Source organism: Dasypus novemcinctus, chromosome 12, assembly GCF_030445035.2.
Source record: "Dasypus novemcinctus isolate mDasNov1 chromosome 12, mDasNov1.1.hap2, whole genome shotgun sequence".
Classification (NCBI taxonomy): domain Eukaryota; kingdom Metazoa; phylum Chordata; class Mammalia; order Cingulata; family Dasypodidae; genus Dasypus; species Dasypus novemcinctus.
In genome coordinates, this window is record NC_080684.1 from 76,708,785 (window position 1) to 76,733,585 (window position 24,801).

Consider the following 24,801-nt stretch of genomic DNA (forward strand, 5'->3'; position numbering starts at 1 on the left):
GGGCACAAGAATTAGTGGCAGCCCTAACAACTATATTGTAAGGTAATATTTTGATTTCAGATATCACAACTTGACTCCAAAATAAAGACTTCAGTTTTATACTCCACTTTGTTTTATGAGGTTTTATATATGTGTATATATATATGTATATATGTATATATATACATAAATCATAATCTTTTATACCCTTTTAAAATTTATCATCTTATATATTTAAAACTATTTCAATGATTTAAAAATTCCAGAGCAGGGAAGCGGATTTGGCTCAATGGATAGAGTGTCCGCCTACCACATGGGAGGTCCAGGGTTCAAACCCAGGGCCTCCTGACCCGTGTGATGAACTTGCCCACGCGCAGTGCTAATATACGCAAGGAGTGCTGTGCCACGCAGGGGTGTTCCCCGCCTAGGGGAGCCCCATGCTCAAGGAGTGTGCCCCATAAGGAGAGCCACCCAGTGTGAAAAAACTGCAGCCTGCCCAGGAATGGGGCCACACAAGTGGAGAGCTGACACAGCAAGATGACGCAACCAAAAAGGAGACACAGATTCCGGGGGCCGCTGACAAGAATACAAGCGGACACAGAAGAACACACAGTGAATGGACACAGAAAGCAGACAACTGGGGATTGGGGGTAGGAAAGGGAGAGAAATTTTTAAAAATAGTAAATAAAAAATTTCAGAGCATAGAACTTATTTTTGCCTAAGAGTAGATCCCATGCATACAGTTGGCCAAAATGAAGCTTCTCTTTCTCATCAACTCAATTCTACTGAGGGGTTATGATACTAGGAATGAAGATCTTCCCATGGATATGATGATGATCAAAATGTTTCCTCATATGGGAGGCCAACAATTATTTAGATAATTAAACTTGATCAGAAATATTATGCTAAAATCACTATGTTTTGGGGAAATAATTTTCAAGATCCAGAAAGAATAGTAAGTTGGATTTCAAACAACTGCTAAGGATCTTAGAAGTGCTTAAGGATGTACTTTAGTTCTGTGCACCTCATAAATTATTTATCTTCTATTCACTGTATTATTTTCCTCTTTCATTTCAGAAACTTGGAGGCTCAGACACTGGTTTGATGTGTCCTTCACTTACTCCTGAACTGCAAACAGTAATAAAAGAGGGTGGTTCATGTACAGTGCTTGATCAACCCATTCTACTAGATAGATTGGTTGTCAAAAATATTGATCCACTCCACATATCAGGTATGGTTTTTCTTCATCATTCAGTTTATCTGTTTGTTATCACAGAGTTTTATGTTGGCTTTTTTTGTCTGCAGCATATGAATCCAATTTAAGTTTTCATAAAAGACAATATGGGTTTCCCACGTGGTTATATATCATTTGCTCTAGAAATTAGTTATGGAAAGAGCCTTAGACAAACTCTGCCACTTGACAACTGTGTGACCTTGGCAAAGCACTTAAATTTTCTAAGCCACACATTTCTCTTGATGAAATAGGAATGTACATCAGTGGATTGTTATGAGAATTAAATATACAAAGCATTCAATAAATGATAGCTATTATTATTGTTATATCATCAGTATTGGTTTTATTGCTCTTGTTAAAGCACCACTAAACCATGCTGTGCTTTGCAAATATAAATTATTTTATTACTCTTGCTCTATAGAAAGAAATATGGCAGAAGAACACAGGTAAATATAATATATGTGGGTGCAGACATATACACATACATCACAGTAGAAATAGATAACATTTTTATTCATCTATTCAGGCATGTCTCCTAAAAGCCAGGCACTCTGCAGAGTCCAGAGATAAAAAGCTGAACAAGGAACAGCCCTTGCCTTTGGGAGTTCTCAGAATAGTTAAAGAGTAGTGCATCCTCTGAGAGGAAACCTCCTTTGAACTGCCTATTGGGACCTGATGGATGTGAAGGGCATTTCTGTCTCTTCAGTGCTGGTGGTGGCAGTGTTAAGGAGGAAGCAGACATTGGGTAGAGGCCAATGAATTGGGTAGGAGAGCAACTGAAGCCAGGCAGAGGGGATTGCCTCCTGTCTCATGGGAGGAACAGGAAAATAGGGAGCACTCACCCTTCCCCTGATTGCCAGTCCAAGCTTCAGTAACTAGCACAGTACTGACCTTATCCATATATAGTAGAGAAAACATTAATGACTGATGAATGAATTCACAAGGATAACAGCAAATGCTTCTACAGCTACATTTGTAACTAAATTATATATTTAAATGCTTTTCATATATTAACTCATGAATGGAGGCAACCTCTCTACCCCAGAGCAGAAAGGGTTCTGCTGAGGGGAAACCTACATCTAGAAATTTCTTTCTGCCTCCAATATCTATTCCTCCTCTAATAGGAATTACTGAGAAGTGACCTTGGCATGCCTTAGGTCCTTTCATATTGATTGACTGGGACTAATCATGGCCTATATTGACCAAAGTTTGCATAAGCCAGGGGGGCTTTTCAGCCCGCAAGCCTAAAAAAGGATATCTTAGGGGAGCAAAATCTTTCCCTGGTGGATGTAGCCACCTCCACTGTGATCCTCTTCCCCACTCACTGGATCACACAGTGATGTTGGTAAGGCAGAGATTCACAAGTGACGTCCAGAAATCCACCACCTTTTTTTCTTTTCTGTCCTTTGGTTTACAATACTTTTTCTTGGGAAAAAGAATCATAGTAGAGGGAATCTTATGCCAGGAATTTACTCCTTCAACAGGTGGGTATAATTAAAGATTCCCGTATGATAAATGGACCTGAGGGGAGGAAGATGCCCTGACCTCCAAGGCAAAGAGAAGAATAAGCTCCGGCTAATGGCCAATTGGCAAACTCAGTTTAGCCACAGTCCTGCCAACTTTCAGAACTGGACTTCAAGGGGACTCTGACATCATTGGATTGTCAGGAGATGCATGTTTTCCCCCACTCCATTCCTTTATTTAAAATGAGAACGCTTTTTAAAAATAAACTATTGTTGTATCCATTTTGTTGTTATTTTCTGATTTGTAACTGCCATCTCATATTTTTGTTTTTTGTATTTCTCATTCCTCTGGTGTATTGACTGTTCAGATACATGAGGAACAAAAGCTGGAGAATGGAAAAGAACAAAGGGGTGGGGGGAGAAGAGATTGAATTTTGGAGTGACAGAAATCTAGTTGCAAATCCTGACTATCTCCTTTGCAAACTCGGTGGCCCTGGGCAAATTAATCTGTTTCCTCCTTTGTAAAGTGAGAATCAGCTGAGCTACCTTAGACAGTTGCTTTGTGGCTTAAATGACACAAAATGGGCAAAAATATAGCATGGTGTCTAGGACATAGTAAATACTCAATAAGTGGTGCCAATTATTATATTAGAATGTCAGGAAAAAAGAGTCATTCATACCCATATATTATCTCCTTAATTTATTTTACAGACCATTGTAGGTCCTTTTCCTTATTAAGCTCCTTGTACCCATATTACAAACCAAACAGATGAGTGATTTGAATAAATTAGAACTACATTTAGAATTTTTTGAGGAAATGGATTCCAAAAAGTAGCCAACAACAACATTCTGATCTTTAAAGCCTCACTTGCTATAGGAATTTATAAGGAGGAGAATTGGGGAGTAAAACAAATACAGTTAGATCTTTTTTCCAGAAAGTCATTTTAGAGTGTTCAAGTCTCCTGACCCCAGAAAATCTGGACAGAATTCCATGACCTTAACAAACTTTGCAATAGAAAAATTTAGGAATCATGAGGTTTAGCATGTTCTGAGTATAATCTATGACAGTGGAATAGTTATTGCAGTTAAGAAAATAAAAGTATTCCTTTTACTTTCATTCTAAAAGGGGCCCCACCTGCCTCAGATAAATTCACAGACTTCAGCAATTAAAAACAATGACAGTGGGCAAGCATCAGCTGAATGATCAACCAGCAAAAACAAAACAAAACAAAAACCCAGTTGCTCTCTTCCTTCTCTTTGTAATACTTGTCATGACCAGATGACAACCTTATTGCTTCTAAACATAAACTGCCTATAGAAAGACTGTGTAGACAGCAGAATTTTATTCCCTGAGTTGTATTAATAAATCAAGGAAGAGTTCCTGCCATATAGATAAGGAATCTGCTCTCCCAGTTTCTCCTGTCATTTAAGAGAACAGCTAGGGAATGACAGAACAATCAGTTTCTTTTGCAAACACAGAAACCATACCAACAAGGCTGCTTTTTGTTTTATTTCATATTTCATTTAATTTGATGTTGGATTTTATTTTAGTCAATTTGGGGGGCTTTTCTTGGCTTCTTGGGAAGCATTCAGGTGATGTTTGCATTTTTACTATATCCTAATTTGTTTTAAAACCTTGTTTTGATGTGACTGCCCTTTAAATACCAAAATAAATGAAACATTTTAAAAAGGAGTGGTGGGGAACAAAAAAGTAACAATTGCTCCATATAACATGTCTTTAACATGCTCAATATGCTTAGCTTGTTCTATGAGATGGAGCCCATTTTCCATCACTTAAACCATAGCTGTATTTCACCAAGCCCCAGAAGTCATTACTAAGGAAGAAAGTGTTTTCAGTTTCTAATGGGCTCTATTTGGATTTTTGGGTTGTTCTGTTTGTTTTTTGGTAATCTACTTAAACCTCCCACCCTCACTGAAACAAACAACAGAAGTTCTTGCACTAAGAAATAACTCTGAATTTCACATGACAGGATTTGACTTTTTATCTTTTATTTCTAGTCTTTGGACTGAAAAATGCTTTCCTTATACAACATGAAAACAGATATCGACAGTGTATAGCAGCATTCTTATTACAAGCCCAAACGGAAAATCTCAAAGTATGTATTTTAATTGTATAGATTTTGGTTCTCCAAAGTGTAAGAAGGAAAAAAATCCTGCCCCAAGATTCTTAAGTAGCAATGAATGAAAGAAAAAAAAGTAATAATGAATGGAAAGTTTTGCATATCTCCCCACCCTCTTTGGGAACTGGAGAAGTTGGTGGGTTGGGAGCGACATCCAGTCCTTACCTGGCTCAGAGAGACCTGAGTGGACTGTTTCCTCACACTTGGTAGAGCTGGCCCAGCCTCCCTCATTTTCTGCTTCAGTAGCCCAAACTGCCTCCAAGATCTGCAGTTTCTGCAGAAGATTAGGGAAGAACTGCTTTCACTTGCATGATGAACTTTCAAGATACTTCAATTCCAGTATGCAAATAATGTAATAACAGCTTAAGGGAGGGGGCTGCTGCAATGATGAACCATGTCAAGTCGGTCCTTCAGCCTTTGAAAATATGCCATTGTTTTTACAGCTATGGAGTCGAAAGAGCAACTACCTGTCTGACCTCAGTTTATCACAGAAGTTTCTATTTTTATCTCCCCCACCCCAGGCTTTTATCACAGCAATAATACGCCCACACAATAGATACTGTGTTGCATTATTCTTAAGGACTTAATTTACTGGGTCACTTCTCCCAGAGTCCTTTTTGTCCAATTATGGCACTGTTACAAATCTCTATTTCCACAAAAATGGAAATTTAAGAAATTCAACTTTCAAACCATATTTATTCTCAGTACTTATTTTTCTAATTAGTCATCATAGACTATCATGGTGCTTTGATTACTCATGACTGTGCATACCAAAGTCATTTAATCCATTGGCATCTTCATATGTGATTAGAGATATTTATGATATATTGGATGTAAGAAAGAAAATGGGACATGTATGCAAATGGTAGTCTCCAGTTTTACAAAGCAAGTCAATAAATACAATAGAAAATATTAATCCAAATATGTGAGAAATTGTTAGTTTAACATTCTAATCTCACTTTTTCTCTATTTTTTTTTTTTTTTTTACAGAAAGCCTGGATGGCACAAATAACAGCAGCAATCTCTTGCTTCACCAAGAGTCAGAAAACCAAAAAACAATCTTTATTTACATTGTCTTCAGAATCCTCTGAAATTTAGGGAGCTAAAACAATTTAGGAACCTAAAACAAGCTGTGGTATACCTTTTTAGACATTAGGACTTACGGTAGTCTTTCATTCAAGCTTTTATAACACTTATCTAGTGACGAGCTAAAAGGAAATGTGCATCTTAAAGGAATTCCAGAATTTGAAATTTTGAGCTAGGAAAATCCTCAGTAATTATAGAGGAATAATGACTGCAACAAATTTGAACTCAGGAATTTCTTGACAAGCATATACTGATATCTGAACTATCTTATATTTCAGTCATGCTTGCATGAGGTGTGAGTGAAGTGTGGTGCTACTATAATTTATAAAGGGTGAATAATAAGATAAATGGAAAAAGAAAACAATGTCCAATACTTGCCTTTAATTATGAATTCTAGCATCTTACTTGGTGTGTCGTAAAATAATGAAATCGATTTTCCTACCAGGCTTGTAAATCAGTCTTACTGCTTTATAGTCCTACCTCAAACATAGTGATAATTCTTTTGATACAAGTTTAATTGTACTTTTAATATATTAAGGCCTACATGTTAATAGAAGTTTTCTAATTCCTATTCCCCAACAGTTTGCTTATCTCAGGTATATTTTATAATATTCTAATTTGGAAGTAGAAAACTCCCAAACTATATTCCATTATTTTAAGAAATGAAAAAACAAATTCCACCAGTTAATACTTTTACATGAGCTTTTTATAGTAAGTTGTCTTTCACTTAACCTCATTTTTTGAAGGTTGAAGGTGTTTGTCATGAAAATATTTTCCAGTTTTGAGTGTGTGTGTGTTCACACAATATAGTCACTTTAAATTTTATTTGGCAAGATTTGAAACTTTCATTTGTTAAGATTTGGAACTTTGTTTACTTTTATCATAAATGGAACTTGTGAATTATTGTTGTATAGGGACATAAATTATTAACTGCATTTAAGGATATATTTATTAGGGTCAGATCATATCAAATGGAAGTATACAAACTTCAATTCCAAGCATAGTATCTTTTGTAATTTTCAAAATGGAAATAGTAAATTTATCAAATTTGACTGCAAGACAAATGATACCTTAATTGAGCTCTTCAAGTTGAAGAATGGAATAGAGAGGATGGAATGTGGGAAAGTGGGGTACACATCTTTGAAGAAAATGCAAACAAGGCAGTGCTGACAAGTGCAGTGATGAGGCTCTTGTGCAAGGGCTGAGCACTACTAGAATGGAGGACCATCATCTCTTTATAAGATGAGACATTTCTTAGGAGTAGGTGAAATTAAAAGGAAAATCTGGAAAGCAATAATTAGTTAAAGGCTAAGAATAAATGGGGCATGGGGATAGGCAAAGAAGGAGAGAACAGACTTCAATTGAATACTTGGAGATGGGCTCTGGATGGGATTGAACACAACTATGTACAGGACCAGACAATATTTATGCAGGAGAAGAATTAGATGCTTCTGGCTAAAAAGGATGGATATTTCTAGAACAAAATTAGCAATCATCTTTCAGGGATTTTTAGATAAAAGCTGACCTAAGAGGAGGGGTATGGATGAGGACTAGGGGATCTCTCAAGATTCCTTTATCCCATGAGTCCAGTAGCCACGCATTTATATGTAGAAAGGACCAGTTTTCCCCCTTTGAATGTCATTAGAAAGATAACAGTAACTGAATTAACATAAAGCATAAAAAACAGCTAATAGATTATGTATTAAGTGCTTGAGTATATATGCATAACACTCTTCAAAGGGGAACACATTAGAGTGAAATGGAAAAAAAATTCTGGAATCTTGGTTCCCAGGGCAAAAACAGCAAAAAAAAACAATGGTACATTGAGCCTTTAAAAAATTATTTTTTTAATTTGGTCTAGGAGGTACTGGGGAATGAACCCAGGACCTCATACATGGGAAGCAGGTGCTCAACCACTTTAGCTATATCTGCTCCCCTAGAAAATTATTTTTAAGTGGGCAGCTGGATATTAAACTTATAAATATAATGAAGGAAGGGATTAATTCAAAATTTTTTTCTTTTTAGTTTTGTTAATTTTCCACAATACCAAATGGAAACAAAAGGAAATGTCTCAAGAAAAACAGCATGAAGAATAATTTTTCTTATAATCATGAACTTAATAACTGTCCCAGGTTGAACATTTAAAATATAATCACTGTCAAAGTTCTAATATTCTGTAAATAAAGTTAATACAAAATGGCTAGTTCTTGAACTCTCTCTTTTAAATGGACAAAATAATTTTCACACAGAATACATCTTCTAGAAAGAAATTATTCTTTTAATATCATATCTTTAACATATTAAAAAAACAAAAGCAACAGTTCAGTAAGGATCCTTCCATTGTTCTCTATACAGATTTAAATGCTGAGTCGTGTAATTTATCAGATATATTTATAGTCGATAAGTTTCCAATCACTGAGTTTAGAAATTACAGTATTTACTGAGCTAAACTCTCTCACAAAATAAGGCACAACTACATGATCACAAGTAGTAAATACAATACAAATAATGAATCCAAAAACTAATATTCATGCAAAAGTATCTGCAGAAACTATGCATATATGATCCAGTTCAAGGAAGTACAGAATATCATATACATAACTGCATCATATTACAATGAATCATTACTTCTACACAGACGGAACTTAGCTATTTCCAATTCTATTTATACAATTTTACATAATATTAGTAAGTTTATGCACAATATTCACATCTGCAACAATAACAAATTGATCATTTAAATTCAGGCAAAGGGCAATTAAGACAATAATGTGTGGCACATTATAATTACAGAATACCATTCATCAAGCCCATGTCTAGGAGTACAAATTGATGGCACATTTAAATCTTATGGATCAAATGATCCATTGTTTTATAGCCAAAGTGCATTAAAAAAAACTGCTATAGTCAAAACAGGTCATGAATATCAAAATATATGATCATAATATGCTCTTCACTTAAAGCTAAACATTTTTTATGCAAATGCAAGGTTAAAAAAAAGTGGCTTTAAAGTTCTTAAAACTATATAAAATAATCATAAAGACTTTTTTAAATGTAACAGGAAACTAACGAATTTGGCAGTTACTAGTTAACATTACTATGAGTAAACTATTAAACTAGCTAATTCCACATTAAGAGGTAGTTGAACAAAATTGTATTTGTATACCATGTTGAGGTTTTTGTGTTTGTTTCCCTCTTTTCTTCCCTACAAAACAAACCCTATACCAGCAGCTTTGTCTTCTTTCTTTTTAAAAAATCCTGTTATTTTATTGAATACTAACCCAGCACGTTTTGATTTTAACTCTGTGCTGTGGTTTGGAATTTATTAACACAAAATGCCAATAAGCTTTGCATGAGAGCCAAGAGCTGGAACTTGTGTCAGCTCCCATGCACTGACAAATAGTACCAACAAACATCTAAAATGTATAGCCAATAAAAACTCAGAGAAGACAACTTGTTAATTAAAAAGAAAAAAAATACTTTAATTTTGTTTTCAAAACACCTTAAGTTGGTGAGAGTTAATAGCAAAAATGTTGGATTTCATTATATTATTATCAGTATAGTAGCCCATAGTAAATTATTCAGGACCTGTTAAATGAGATTAAGTAGACAAAAACTAGATAATCCCTCAAACACATATAGTTTCCTTTGTTGTCCCTAAAATGTTTTTGTGAACATGTGCATAGAGGTGAGAGTGGGGGGTGGTGCAGAGAGAAAGCCTTCAGTGCATCCAATTATAGGAGATAAAACAAATTTTCTTTAGTGAACAAATACCTTTTAAAAATTGTCAGTGACTGAGTTTTTCCAACATATTAAGTTACTTTTATGTAAAAGTATAGACTTAAGCCTATTTGAAAGGATTTGTAAGTATATTAAAATGCTTAAATAATTTTAGCTCAGTTTATATTATCCAACTTTTTTTTTAAAAAATGAAGAGCATTCTATTTCTTCATTATATATGCGCAAGGATATATGTCTATCCAACTCCAGGGTACTCAATTAGTATCCTTATTACCTATTGACAACAGGGTTTACTTACTGGATTACTTAAAAATATATGGTGATCACTTTTTATTTTATATATGTCTTAGATATCATGATAATTTCATTTCGGCATGATATTTGAAAACAAGTATATATCATAAACTATTTTTTGCAAGTGAAATATTAACTCCCATCCTTCCCTGTTATTGTTACCTAATAACGACACTGAACAAATTCCTAACTTTACAGTTCTTCTCTAGGAAGAGTAATAAACCACAATTAATGCTGGCTTCTCTCTTCAGATGTTTTCCAATTTTCCAAATTAATGAGACTATGATGAGTTAAAGTTCAATTCCATTGTTCAGCATAAAAATAAGCTAATTCTTAATTATCCTCAAGGTGTATAGGCATTTCATTTCAGTTATGATTATTACTTTGGGATTGCTGAATACATTTACTTTTGGCAATATTTTATTCTCCAGCTGTTACTTCAAGGTAATTTCACAGCATTGTATTTGCAAAGCAGAAAGATTTCCTAGTTGATAAGGAATCCCAAATTCAGAATCACTGAAGATTTGTCAGCTTTACACATTAGGTGAGAAGAAAATATAAAGTAAAATATTTAATGTCTCCTTACCATTTTTAAGATTTTGTTTTTACAGATAAGATTATAGCAATATCAGTTGCTTGCTTTATGATGCAAAATTAGAAAACAATTACAGCAAAGCTGAGCTATGCTTGGAAAGATTAAACCAAATAAAGGAAAAGAGTAGATCCATTAAAGAAAAAAAAGCACACACTTAGATTCCTGGAGATGCTGGAGAGACAAGATGAGGGTATAATATAAAGGCTAACCTCAGAAGACTTCCCACTTTCAAGAAACTGAGAATAGAACCATTACGCAATTTCTATTATTCATCCTCCACTTGGAGGGAAGGCTGGGAGCATTGTAGGATTTTTAATGAAGAGTATGAAGGAGTTTAAAAGTGAGATAGAAAGGACAAGAAAAAGAAAAAATAACCCTTATCTTCAAAATACAACCCCAAGATAACCATAAAGTAAGCAAATTGATTTTACAGACGTTTTCAAAAAATCCACCCAAGAAAACAAAACCATGTTTGAGTTCAAGGTTAATACATACTTTTAAATAAACTGTATTTAGAATTCCCAAGTAGTATATTTATAACATAACAGTACAATTGAGCCATGGACCTATATATAAAGGAAAAAGATAGTCAAAAAGTTTTATAGTTCTGTCGGGACTTCACAAAGAATATTTAAAATAATGTGTTATTGTGCAACAAAACAGCAACAAGTGATACATTATCCATGTACATTTTTGGACATTGAATTTGGGAGCAAAAAAAAGTAAGCTATGGAATAATATTCGTCATTTGTGAACAATGAAATTATATTTAATAAAAAAATACATTGCTATTTTCTGTCCAAAGTTTATTTACATTTCATTGGCTAATTCTAATGAAAGCTGTTCTGGGGGCTAAATGGAAAAAAAGTAATGAAAGATGAGCCCAAGTTTCACAAAAATAGAAGAGTTTTACTTGATATTGATAACATTTCAAAATATACCAGTTCTAATTTGGTCTAGTATTGCAACCACTGTCCAAATCAAATAGTAGTCCAAGTACTCTATTAAGTACATTTATTTAAAATCTAATGTTAGTGTAATATTACTCTGATATTTTGATAACTCACTATCCTTGCAAGTCATTGAAACATGCATCACAAACACGAACAGGCTTCTTGGATGAAGGAGTTAAGGCATTTTTGGCTGAACATTCAGCACAGAAGATATTTCCACACTGTCTGCAATGATGCTGTAAATGATAAAAATTAAACAATTTCAAACATAAAAATTTTACAGAAGGAATTATGAGACTACATGAATATTGTCAATGTCACTGTGAAGATATACTAACTTTCAAGTATTAGTGTATTATTTAATGATACTTCAATGTTAATTTAATCCTTTAGTGATATTAAGATAAAAATAACATTTATTGAATGCTTATTTATCAGACACTATGCAAAACATTTTATATGGATTATATAATGAAATTCTCAAAAGAACCCTACGAGGCATTTTTTTTAAATGTTAATAAAGTACCCCCACCAGATAAAAAACTAATCGTATTCACCAAACGTTGAATGTAAACTTGAATCTCACATGATAATGATGGTATTATTTAGAATATATATATATATTTTTTCTCTCTGCTTTTTCTTCCTTTCAAAGAACCCAGTGATGGATAAAACATATTTCTTAATACTGAAGCACTGGTTCAGAAAATGACCATCCCAGATAATAACTCAGTAGGAAGGCAATGCTTGACTTTAATATTATAAAATTAAATTCATATGTTCACCAGAAACTAGATGCATGAAGTTGAATTTCATATTTGTAGTTATAAATTAAAGTTTATCAATATATGGGAAAAACCTTTAATTTTTCAAATACAAGACTACTGTGATGATTAAAACAACTGTCACTGAGGAATGAAATCCAGAAATATAACCATATGAACAAAATTGTTTACCCGTCTCACTGTTACTGAAAAGCCTTTCCCACAAGCCATACAGTTTTGTACTTCATTGTCTTCAGCCCACTTTCTATTCAATGCTTGAGTATGTTTAATCTATTTGAAAACAAACAAAAAGTTTCAATATATTGTAATATTCAATGTTTTAAAGAATAATGAATTATTTCTAGTTTGCTGCCAGGGTTTTGATTATACACACCTGAGATACAATTTTTAAGATCAGAAATACTTTGGCCAACTTCCATTGCCAAAAGGAGCAACATTCATAAGTCTGAATGTCAAAATTAAACTAAATCAAACCTTATTACTCAGAGGCATTAGTGATTATTAACCCTTGGTAATTTCCTATCCATTCTAACCCTAGCGATCAATCCTTCCTTGGGTCTCTGAGCACACACTCAGATTGCTTCTCTAACAAATACCAACTCATTTATTTCTTAGTGTGCTTAAATTTGTAATTCTTGTCCTATTCTGACAATTCATGAATGATTGGCTCTCTCATTAATATTTGGAGTCTCGCAGACAAGTTCTTAATCTTTTATATTTAATTACCCATAATACACATATAGTAGTTATTCAAACATTATTTATTAAATATATGATATCAATTTCAGTAACAGTAAATTCTAAACTAAGAACTGCCAGGTAACTTACCTGAAGAGACTGATTTTCTCTACCCAGTTCCTGAACTGCTGCAGTTGTATTATCCAGCTTTCTTTGCAATTCTAGTACTTTGGTTTGAAGTTTTTCTATTTCACCTTCTCCTTTAAGACATCTAGCATGGATTGCAAAGAGGTAATTTAAAAAAAAAATCATTACAGACTCTTCTAGACTACTCATAATGGACTACTTTAGTAACTTTTAATATAATATATTCATTTCAATGATCTGATTATTTTAAGGATTAGTTTTTAAATGACTACATAAATACCTGTAGGAGCTATAAATTTTTCTCAAGATTATTCTTCTAGTTCAAAGTTTTTTTTAAGAAAAAGGTGGAATATGATCATCTGTTACTTACAATAGAAATAAATTAATTTTACTAGACCTCAATCACCTTTCTAGTAGTGCTCTCCTTTCATCTTGATTATTCTGAACCGTTGCTTCAAATACTGCAATTTCGCCCCGTAAGTCATCTATCTGTTTCTCGAGTTCACTAACTCTCCGTTGACTAGACTGCCACTCCTTCTTTACAGTGCCTAAATTTTCATTTAATGCTGTAATCTGCATGGTAAGTTTAGCCTCGTTTTCTTCATGCTTCCTAATTTCTGCTTCTTTCTCTTCTATTTCAGAATGCTAAGAAAAAGAAAACAGAAAAAACTTTATTATGAAAGTATTAATAATATAAAATAAATTTAAGTTGCTTATTGAATGTAAAATATTGGCAATATCAACACTATTCTTTAGGAAAGGAGGCAAGCGAATATATTTCATTATACATTAATAAAAATGACTGTACAAACATTTGTGTAATTTGTACTGGCTCAGAGGCTGTTATGCTGAGCAGATGGTTCGCAAGCCTCTTGAAAGGTCAAGCTAAAATGAAGCAACTTGAGATGTAATTTTCCCACCCAAGAAGGGGAAGACACACATAGATGAAATAGCAAGGTGCCCTGGAGACAATGCTGCCATTTCTTTATGTCTCCCAATTACACATGCATCCTTTTGTCTCTATCAACCTGTCAAAAAAAACACAATATAAACCCTTGAAATCACTATTTGCACTAGAAATTGCAACTGTCAACTAAAACATGTAGAGGTCAAGTTATCTGAGCATGTCTGGACTTAATTCAACAGAGAAAAGCCCGATGCTTCCCATTTGGCATGCACACCGCAGGGGAGGGAAGTAGACTTCGGTCATCATTTGGAACTGAAGTTTCTGTTTCCCCTCATCAGCCTTCACTTTGGCCAAACAAATAGTTTTACATGATTAGCATTCACATCATTTGGCTCAATTTACACAGTTATGTTAGGTTTTTTGCTTGTTTGTTTTGCTTTTTTTGGAGGGGGATGGCATTAAAAATGTTTTCCTAAATTATGCTTTATTCTGATTTTCACTTATATAAACTAAAATCTGATTACAGAGTAAAATATTTCCAATCACATGTTCACTATTTAAACAAATTTCTTAATAAAAAACTAAAATTCTAGGTGAGCATTTCAATCATAACTTCAAGTAGACTAATCCTCTCACAGAAGTGATTTAGAGTTCTATTACAAAACCACCTCCCACCATTCATCACTGACCAGTTTAGCTTCCCTCTCAATAAATTCTTTCTTCAGCTCATCTTCTTCCTTTTTCATTTTTTCTTTTAGCAGTTGCTGGTTTCTCTTCTCCTCTTCAAGAGTTGTCTGTAGGGAGTCTACTTTTCCCTGAAGTTCTAATTTCTGCTGAATCAAAAGCTGTTTGGCATCCTTGAGGTTTGTTACTTCCTGTTTAAAAATGGAAAAAATAAATCTATAATTTTAAATATTTCAAAATGTAGCTGAAATTTATGCAATGTATCATCATACAATATGAGATTCAGTCACTTCTTTTATAAGAGTTTTAAAGTATTTCAGTTTATTAAAAAGATGAAAGATTATTCACTTCCTGCTCAACGATCATTAAACTTCAGGTTATACTTGGCATACATATGTTTTGATTTAATTATGTGAAAAATCTCTATCCCCTACTTTCCTTTTCTTCATTTAGCAAGCATCTATTGGTCATCATTTAGGCATCACACACTGTATTAGAGTCTGGGGATTTAATATAAAGATGAGCTATAACATTCCCTGCTTCAAGGAAGTCACAGTCTGGAGAAACAGAATGACATAAAGAGATAATTAATTATAAAACAAAATGCTAAGTATACTGATAGACATATTGGGTAACTGAGAGCTCTCAGAAGGGAATCTAACCTTTCTCTAAGAAACTGAAGAACATTTTACAAAGCAACTGATAATTTGTTTCTTCAGTTGGCACCCTACCTATACTTATGAGAGGCAAAATGTCCAAAGAGGAGATTATTAAAGAATTTTAGGAAGAAAAACAATTGAAAAAACAGAATCCCTTAAAATCTTAATTCTAAGCTCCTACATATTTTGACATGTGCTACCAAATTAGAAACATAATTTTCTAAATTGGTTATCTAGATTACCATTCTAAATGAACACTCATTGGGTTTTGTTTTGTTTCTTGCTGTATTCAGTAACCTGAAAACAAAAGCAATACAGTTGTAATATGCACATAGCTACTATGTAACAAGAGCACTCTGCCAAGAGTACTGTCAAAAACAACAGAACAATGTGCCTGCACATAGTAGGTTCTCAATAAATTTATTTTTAAAGAACAATGATTATCTTAACATACCTTTATGCTTTCTTGCTTGTGACACTTGAGTTCTTCACTTAGTTTAGTGATTTCTTTTTCTTGTCTACACTTAATTTCCTCCATCTCAACCAATTTAGATTTTTCATTTAACAATTCTTTTTCTTTCAGTGACTGCAAGCAATGATTTATTAAAAATAATTTAAAAGTTTCATTTAAGTATGATTTGTTAAAATTCACCCATTTTAAGGATATAGTTAAATAATTCTGACAAACATACAATAATGGAACTGAAACTGTAATAAACATATAGAACATTTTCATCACACCCAAAAGATCCCTCATTCCTCTTTATAGTCAGCCCCAACCCTAGGCGAGATTTGCTTTCTATCACTATAGATTTGTCTTTTCTAGAATTTCATAAAAATAGAACTGCCTTTTGTGCTTGGGTTTTTTCACTTATATGCTCTTTCTTTTCTATTGCTGAGTAGTGTTCCATTGTTTAGATATACCACAATTTGTTTCTCCATTCACTTGTTGATGGATATTTGGGTTGTTTCCAGTTTGGGACTTTAATGAATATAGTTGCTATGACCACTTGCATGAAAAAAAAATTTTAAGCAAATACTTAACTCGAAAATTGATGCAATGTTAACAAGCGTTTATGACACTGGCTCTGTCTCTTTCTACTGAGTTAACTTGAGCCTTTGATTATTTGTACAATGTATATGATAATATTGTTATGAGGATTAAATAGTAACAGTTAATACTGTAAAATGTATAGCATCTAGCTAGGAATGTTATATATATTATCGCAATCTCTATAAGGGAAGCTATTTTATTCTCATTTTATAAGCAAAGGAAGGAAAGTTAGAGAAATTAAATAATCTAAGTAGAGGTGGAGCCAAAACGCAAACGGGTCCTGTTTGATCTAAAACCCTAACAGGTAAACTTCTATAAACTATGGTTCTGTCACAATTTTCTAAACTTAAGGTGCAAATCATAAATTCCACTCCAGCTTTACCTTCCCTACCCCCACAAAGAAATCCCAAATATTTTCTTAAGTAAAGAGAATTTCAGAAATTGTACAATATAGAATATATCAAGAACATCAGCAATTGCACACTTCAGAATAATATCCTATCAGCTGATAGGAATATATGATTTTAGCTATAAAACAAAAGATAAAATGTTTTCTAGAACCTGAATTTCTCTTTCATGTAGAATTTAAGATATATTTTTTTATTGTACTGATCATATTAGCCAATGCTTTCGGCTTCATAACTTAGTATCTTTTATATAAGCATATAATTTTAAATACACCCCCCTTTTCTTTGTTAAAAGTTGGCTCCTAATTTTAAGAATTCTTTGCAAGCTTAAGAACTATTTCTACAAAGCTTGTATGATTTATCCGCATGTTAGAGGATAACCATTGATATATTTTTAAAACTAAAATGAGTAAAAGTAAGAAAAATAGGTAGAAATGACAGGGAGGCAATTAAGAAATATTTCCTAGCAATAAAATTACAATTATAGGGAAGCAGATTTGGCTCAACTGATGGAGCATCCACCTACCATGTGGACAGTCCAGGGTTTGATACCCAGGGCCTCCTGACCTGTGTGGTGAGCTGGCCCACGTGTAGTGCTGCCATGCACAGGGAGTGCCACGTCACTCAGGGGTGTCCCCTGCATAGGGATGCCCCATGCACAAGGGGTGCGCCCAGCAGGGAGAACTGCCCTGCACGAGAAAGGCACAGCCTGCCCAGGAATGGTGCTGCACACATGGAGAGCTGACGCAGCAAGATGATGCCAACAAAAGGTGACAAGGTTTCCCAGTGCCGCATGACAAGAATGCAGGCAGACACAGAAGAGCACACAGCGAATGGACACAGAGAGAAGACAGCGGCGGGTGGGGAGGGGAATAAATAAAATAAATCTTTTTTAAAAAATTACAGTTATCAAGGGAGAGGATTTAGCTCAAGTAGTTGAGTGTGTGCTTTCCATGTATGAGATCCCGGGTTTGATCCCCGTACCTCCTAAAAAAAACCAAAATTATCAAATGTGTTTTATCAGTGGGAATAAAAAAATAAAGGTCTATCTGAGAGAGCTGGTGAAACTAAAGGTGATGCCTGTAGTGGGTAACAGGTCTGACTGGATGATCTCTATCACATAACACTAAGATTCTATATTTAACTCAGAAAAATAAAATACCTTTTCTTTTTTAATATCTTGTAGTGCTTTACACTGCTCCTTCAATTGCTGTTCTTTCTTAGTTGAATCCTGCTCCAAAGTAGCTTTGGCAGTCTTCAATTCTTGAATCAATTTATTTTGGTTTCCAATTTGATTTCTGTTTGAAATCAAGTCCTCTTGTGCTAGAGAGAGCTTCTCTTCTACAGACTTATAAAAACAATTTCCCAAAATTATTATATGTTATTTTTCAGCAAATTTCAACCAAAACTATATGCTTGCAATAAAAAGCATTGTGGGTATATAAATATGGACAGTAATAAAAAACAAACACATTTTATGCCCTTCAGTAAGATCATGTAAAAGAAAAAGAATTCTAGATTATTAACTCTCTTGCCTATACATAGTATTTTAGTATAATAGTATATTTAGTATAAATAATACAAAATATTTAAATCTGTAAGACTAAATCAATTCCATAACCTCCAGAAATCAATCAAAAAATATATACTAAATGTTTATTACACCTTCAGTTTTGCCTAGGTGATATGAAGGGACCATATCAAATACACTTACAGAACATATATGGTTAGAGAGAGGGCATGGGGAGACAAGAAAGAAAAAAAAATTTTAAAAGACAGAATTAAATGCTACATTTATATAGCATTTTAATATATAGACATATATTATGTATATATATTCACGTGTGTGTGTATTGTAGGATCTATGATGTCCCTTGACATGCTAAAACCTTTAATAAATAGGAAGAGTTTTTAGTATCTTGGGGAAAACAGTAACTATTACATCTGCCTACCAGGATCAATCAGGTAAATTAAAAGAAAAAACCAGCAGACAACTGAGACTCTAATCCTGAAGAAGCAATCTCCCCATCTTCCCATCTCCACGGTAGAAGTGATTGTTAGTTAACACAATCCATAGTTACTGTTAGTTCTCAGACCAAATTTTTTGAGAAGCTGAAATCTGGGAAAGGGCAGGCTTTCTGACCTATCAGGTTTCATTTTTGGTTAGTAGGGTACAGGTAGGTACTAGGAATGGTGGGAACCTTGCCACTCTCAGCTGTTACTAAAAATCAGTAGTAAAGGGTGTTCTTCCACCATCTAGAAGATGCTTGTCTTCCTTATTCTGGAGAAGATAGTTCCTTTGAAAAGGAGATGGACATAATTCAGGAAAGGATCTTTGTTGGCTAGGCTTATACAAAGTATTTCAATTAAAAATTGATGAAAAAATAAATGAATGAATACCTTATTTAATGGACTTCTTAAGCTTCCTGAAAGAGAATGTTTATTCTTTACAAATGACCAATTCAGAAGTCTTTGTGATATAAATTAAATTTGAATTTTCAACACTGCCAGTAGAATATTAAGAATTCTTTTTTGGGAAACACATCAATTCATCTTGTTTTCTATTAATCAGGCAACTAACCATTTATTAAGTATAGCTAGGCTAGAACAGGAAGGTATAAGATAGTCTTCCACTTAGAGAAGCTTACTAGGTTGTCTGAGAAAGAGAATGGGTGTGTAAAATGGAAGATGTACAAGGTGGGAGAGCATAAAGCATATGCTTTGTGCCAAATACACAGACAAACATGGAGCATGAGAGCTCTTAGTGAAATGTGGTTTACAGAGGCTCCACGGTACATATTGGAATTAACCTAGTCTTCACAAAGGGTAAAAGTAATTCACATAAAAATAATAAAATTTGATAAAGCCTAAGTCCATACAATCTATCACAGCTATAATTAGGTAACAGAGGTCTTGATCTAATGCTAAAGAATACCAAGGCTTGATAGAACCTGAAAAGCCATAGTACTCCCTATTACTGATCACAAGAATTCAAAATTTCCATTGTGTAAGTAGCAGCCTATAAAATTTTAAGCTCACAAAAATCTAGATGCTAATTCTTTAAAGTTAAACTCAAAATCTTGACTGCTCCGTGAAGTCCTGTCTGAAGATATCAAGACATACTGACTGCTCTATCCTGCCTCTAAACATTAATCTATGTCATTCAGTGGTATACTGCCAGGCATTTTAAAGGTTCCTTTAACTTTCTTGTAACTGACCATGTTAATTTCATCTGCTCTGAATCTTTTCCATTGGGGATTCTGCTTCCCCCATTCCATGGTTTTGTATTGGCTATCTTTAACCTACCCACTCCCAGTGGAATAAACATATCCCTAAAAGTGATTCAACCACCAACTGTGACCCGGATTATGCTCAGAAGATTTATATTTAATTCCAAATTTATTATTCTAGAATGTTCACTGAACTCTAGGCATAAAATTTGCAGTTAAATTCCACTTCTCTCTTTCATTAACAACAAAAAATAGCACACAGCATAGCCAAATTGAAATATAGTCATCAAATGTAAGTATTTCATAAATAATCCAGCAGATGGGGCTAAAAGCATTGATCAGGCCACACTACCTTTCATTTCACTGGTGTCCAGGTGAAATGTCAGACCAGGGTAGTCAGCCTGGACTGAGTTAGGTAGGTGTCATGTTACCAAGGTTCTGAGTCTCTCTCCTTCCCTCTTATAAACAAGATCATATAACATCACTGAAGCAAAAAATAATAATAATGGTTAATAACCATCTATTATTTTGGTCTATAGATATCATGTGAAATTCCCTAGGAATTTACTTTTCTTTTCCTTTTTAAAATTAACTTCCTATGTAGTTCATATACTTAACATTTTGGAGCCATTAGTATAGAATTTATCAATCTTCTATTTTGTTAAAAAAATTTCCTGGGAAATGGTGGTGAGATGAATAGAGGGTTATGCATCAGGAAAACAGATCTAACAGTGGTTCTGCTATTGTATAGTATCAAGCCTGTCACAAACCAAGTGGGCCTCAGTCTTCTCAACTGAAAAAGGAGAGCTCTGGAACAGATGAGTTACCCTAGGCCTCTTAGCAGGTCTAAAACAATAGCAACCTAGACCCTCTGCCTTTTTCTTTTTGCCCCTATTTTCATTTGAATTATTCACTTATATATAAAATCATTACTATATGATGTAGCTTTCAGATATAGTTAAAATATTTGTTGACTTAATGAAAGAATATTGATTTGAGAGATCTAAGTCCTGTTACTATGCTATACTCTTGGGTAAATAATTAGCCCTATCCAATTCAAGCTGTCTGTAAACCACTTCCAGGTTAAGCTTCCTAAAATAAAACTTTCATCATTTTACTCCTCTGTTTAGAATCTTGAAAGGTTCTCCCCACTTTCCCCTGAAAATACAAAGCCTAATCACCTTTGCTAGGAATCTAAGATGTTCCACAATTTGAACTCATCCTTTCTTTAAACTTTAACTTCCAAACATAAACCTGGTCTCCAGCAAGACAATTATGTTAACTGTCTCCTGGCTTTGCTCATTCCATTGCAGTACCTTTCTGCAAATGTGCCCCTAATTTGAAAAGCCTTTTTTTTTTTCAGGACTCTCTGTGCTTTCAAATTCTACAGATCCTTCTAGTCAAGTCCTGCCTCTTTCATAAGGTCTTTCCTTTAACTGCCTGTAAATAAAATTTATATATAGTAAACTTATACAGAGATAATCGATAGATGGTATAGGTACATATATGTGTATATATAGTACATTTTAATAGTCTGTGACTTTTTTCATCAGAATTTTACAATAATATGCTTTAAATTAAACCCCCAAAAATGTAAGAAAGAAACAGAGAGCATAATTCACCTTGACAAAAAGGAAATGACGGAGGGAGGGAGGGGGGCAGGCAGGCAGGCAGGCCATCCTTACTCATCTGTGAGAGAATATAAATGCTCCATTTCCCTTAGAGAACTGATATCTTACGCAATATAAAATTATTTACCCTTTTTCCAAATCTTCCATTTTAATAAATGTGATATTTTATCTAGCAAATAGTATTGTCAAGAAGAAAGTTCCCACACATGGCTGGGTAATTAAGGTTAAGTTTATTTTAAGCTATAATCTCCTGTTATCATTAGGCATTCTGATAATCCTGGGAAATAGAGAAATATATAAAACTAAAGTCAGTATTTCCTAACAAGCAACGGTAAAATTGTATGCATTTTCATAATTGTTTTATGTTAAAAATCCTTAGATTCTCTAACAGAAGTCTATTTTGAAAGTTATTTTCACATAAAGAAAGCAAAGTACTTAGATAAGTAAATATATGCCAAATCTTTACAATATAATTACATATACTGTGATACCAGTTATTTATTTTTCTATTAAAGATTCAAGTAATTTTGAAATAAACACAATTACATATATCATATTTTGTTATAATATAAAACAATCTGAGAAAAAAGCATGACACCCCCAAAATACTAATTTAATAGAAAACAAACATGATATTCTACAAATACTAATATTCCCTTGCCCATTTGGATTTAAAACAACCATGTAATGAATGTCTATAAATAACTTACTGAATTTTTTTATGATATAATATTGTTTACTATACCTTAAGATCTTGCCTTGTGGCCAAAAGCTCAGATTCCTTCCCATAGAAGTCAGACTGAAGCTGTTTTAGATTTTCCTGGCTTTTTTCATAGGTGTTTTGTAATACTGATATTTTATCTTTCTCAGCTGTGAGTTCCTGTGCTGCCTGTGTTAAATGCTGCTGTAGTTTATTCTCAAACTCTGTCTGAAACATACAATAGTCATTTAAGCACCATGCATACCAAAATCCTGTTACAAACATAAAAAGTAATACATGTAACAAAGATACCTGAGAACAAACTGAACAGTTTTTATGTCCTAAAATTCTTCCAAGTCAATAAAGAGTAACTTACCTACCTTATAGTTACAAAGTCAAAGAATATTACAAAGTCAAAGTAAGTCTTATTGAAAAACCCAAAAATGCCAAAGCACTGAAATAAAGAAAAAAATTAATTCACTGGGGAGCCTGGAGTATCAAGGTAGTAGGAGACTGAGAGTAACACTGGAATTCTGGTAGAGGATGCAATACTCAATGTTTCAGAAGATTACAGAATTCAAAGCAAACTAAGGGGAATTTCAGCATGCAAGAAAGAAAAAAGCTCTTACTGTGTTGAGGAATGTAGTATACTCTTTGAAATTCAAGAATAAATTATGAAAAGTCTACAGATCATCTATATTAATATCAAGGCAGAAAGAGAAAAATCTCGCAAAAGTCCAACTGCTGTAAACTCTGGACTTGTCTTTAGACTTTAAGAAGATTCAGTATGTATGCACAAGTTATGACAATTAAAATAAACAAATGTACAACATGGAAATTAGCACTTGCTTTTTAAAATAAAAACACCAATTCAGTGAAATTGCTAAGGTCACCAGTAACCAGTAACCACTATGGTCCAAACCCTAATATTCTTGTCCTTGTCCACATTTTACTTGATCTTGTAGCAGTATTTGATACAGTTGATTATGTGACCTCCTAGAAACATTTCCTTTAATCTGGTTTCTGGGACACCTTTTGTTTTAGGCTTCCCTCGTATTTTGCTGGTCATTCTGTCTTAAAAATCTTTTACTATCTCCTTGTCTTCTGCTAGATCTCTAAATATTGTAGAACTTCCAGGGACCTATCCCTTGACCCTCTTTTCTTCTATATACATTCTCTCCCTAGAAGATCTCATCTAGAGCCCTAGCTTTTTTCTTTCTTTCTTTTTTTTTTTTTTTTTTAGCCCTAGCTTTAAATATCTTCTATTTACAATTGACACCCAAGTTTATGTCTCTAGCTCTAATCTCTCTGCCTGATCTCTGGGCTCAGTATTTCCAGGTATTTTCCTGACATCTCCATCTACATGATTGACAGACATCTCTCTCAAATAGAATGACAGTACCTTTTCATATCAAAAAGCTGTTTCTTCCCCAATAAATGACATTATCATCTACACAAGTCATAAATCTAGTAAGTCCTAATCCTTTTATCATTACCTCTCACTATCTTATCAGCAAGTCCTGACAACTTCCAAACTATATCCCCAAATCATTCTCTGCTAACACTTTCATTCAAGCCATCATATACTGTCATGATTATAGCAAGAGTTTTTTTTTAAATGCCTACCATGCTTCCTTCTTAATCTTTAGTCAGAATGCATCATTCTCTGCTCTAAATTCTCCAGTGAATTCTACTTGTCCTTAGAAAAAATATACCATTCTCTGGTAGCTTATAAGCTACAAGGTTGTATATTCATGATCTGACCCTTATCTACTTCTCAGACCCTACTCATATTACTCTTTTCTCCCACCATAGTCAACCCATATTGGTCTTCGGTTTTTAGAAAATTTCAAGCTTGTTCTTGTCTTAAAGACTTTGCACTTGTTGTTACACCTGTCCTTTGTATGACTGGTTCTTGAAATTCATGTCTCAGCGCAAATCTCTTAAGAAAGTCTTCCTTGATCACCCAACCTTTAGTAGGACTCTCTTCCATCACTCTTTCCCATCAACCTGTTTGGTTTCTTTGCCCACTAAAGTATAAGCTCCCTAAGAAGAGATGCTTTGTCTGGTTTTTGCACTGGTATTTTTCCCATACTTAGACTCATGCCATGGCACAAAATAAGTGCCCAGTAATATTTCTTGGGTGAATGAATGACAAATAGATTGGAAGTGGAAAAGGCAAGAACCTAGGACATCTATTAGGAAGCTATTGCAATAGCCCAAATAAGAGAAAATAACCTAGACTAAGGCTGGGGTAGTGGGAAATGAGAAAAGGGGGTGGATTCAAGAAAGCTAGGAGATGGATTGATAGGAATTGGTGCTAAGTGCCTTTGGGGGATCAGGAGGGAGAAGTTGATCTCCCTATTGTCTGATGACATCCAATGCCCTTACGTAGAATTCTTCCTCTGATTTAGATTCTTCATGTTGAAGAAT

The 24,801-nt window shown here is 33.9% G+C and overlaps 2 protein-coding genes across 8 annotated transcripts in view; one reads left to right on the forward strand and one right to left on the reverse strand.

The window, feature by feature from the left end:
* PLEKHG7 (pleckstrin homology and RhoGEF domain containing G7) overlaps positions 1–8,102 on the forward strand; it is a 55,741-nt gene extending 47,639 nt beyond the window's left edge. For 5 of the 6 annotated variants that reach the window (XM_023589208.3, XM_023589202.3, XM_023589203.3 and 2 more), the window contains 3 exons: positions 1,057–1,210; positions 4,696–4,793; positions 5,808–8,102. In XM_023589208.3, the coding sequence (XP_023444976.2) occupies positions 1,057–1,210; positions 4,696–4,793; positions 5,808–5,915 (360 nt within the window). In that variant the 3' untranslated portion in view covers positions 5,916–8,102. Of the gene's footprint in view, positions 1–1,056; positions 1,211–2,697; positions 2,959–4,695; positions 4,794–5,807 lie in introns of those variants that run through there. The other variant, XM_023589207.3, reaches the window with a different exon arrangement.
* Positions 8,103–8,160: 58 nt separating this feature from the next.
* Positions 8,161–24,801, reverse strand: part of EEA1 (early endosome antigen 1) — a 138,577-nt gene continuing 121,936 nt past the window's right edge. For both annotated transcript variants that reach the window (XM_004459819.3, XM_012525662.4), the window contains 8 exons: positions 22,414–22,596; positions 17,970–18,155; positions 15,801–15,932; positions 14,693–14,878; positions 13,503–13,741; positions 13,100–13,220; positions 12,443–12,541; positions 8,161–11,722 (listed from right to left, as the gene is read on the reverse strand). In XM_004459819.3, coding sequence (XP_004459876.1) covers positions 11,600–11,722; positions 12,443–12,541; positions 13,100–13,220; positions 13,503–13,741; positions 14,693–14,878; positions 15,801–15,932; positions 17,970–18,155; positions 22,414–22,596 — 1,269 coding nt within the window. In that variant the 3' untranslated portion in view covers positions 8,161–11,599. The remainder of the gene's footprint in view (positions 11,723–12,442; positions 12,542–13,099; positions 13,221–13,502; positions 13,742–14,692; positions 14,879–15,800; positions 15,933–17,969; positions 18,156–22,413; positions 22,597–24,801) is intronic.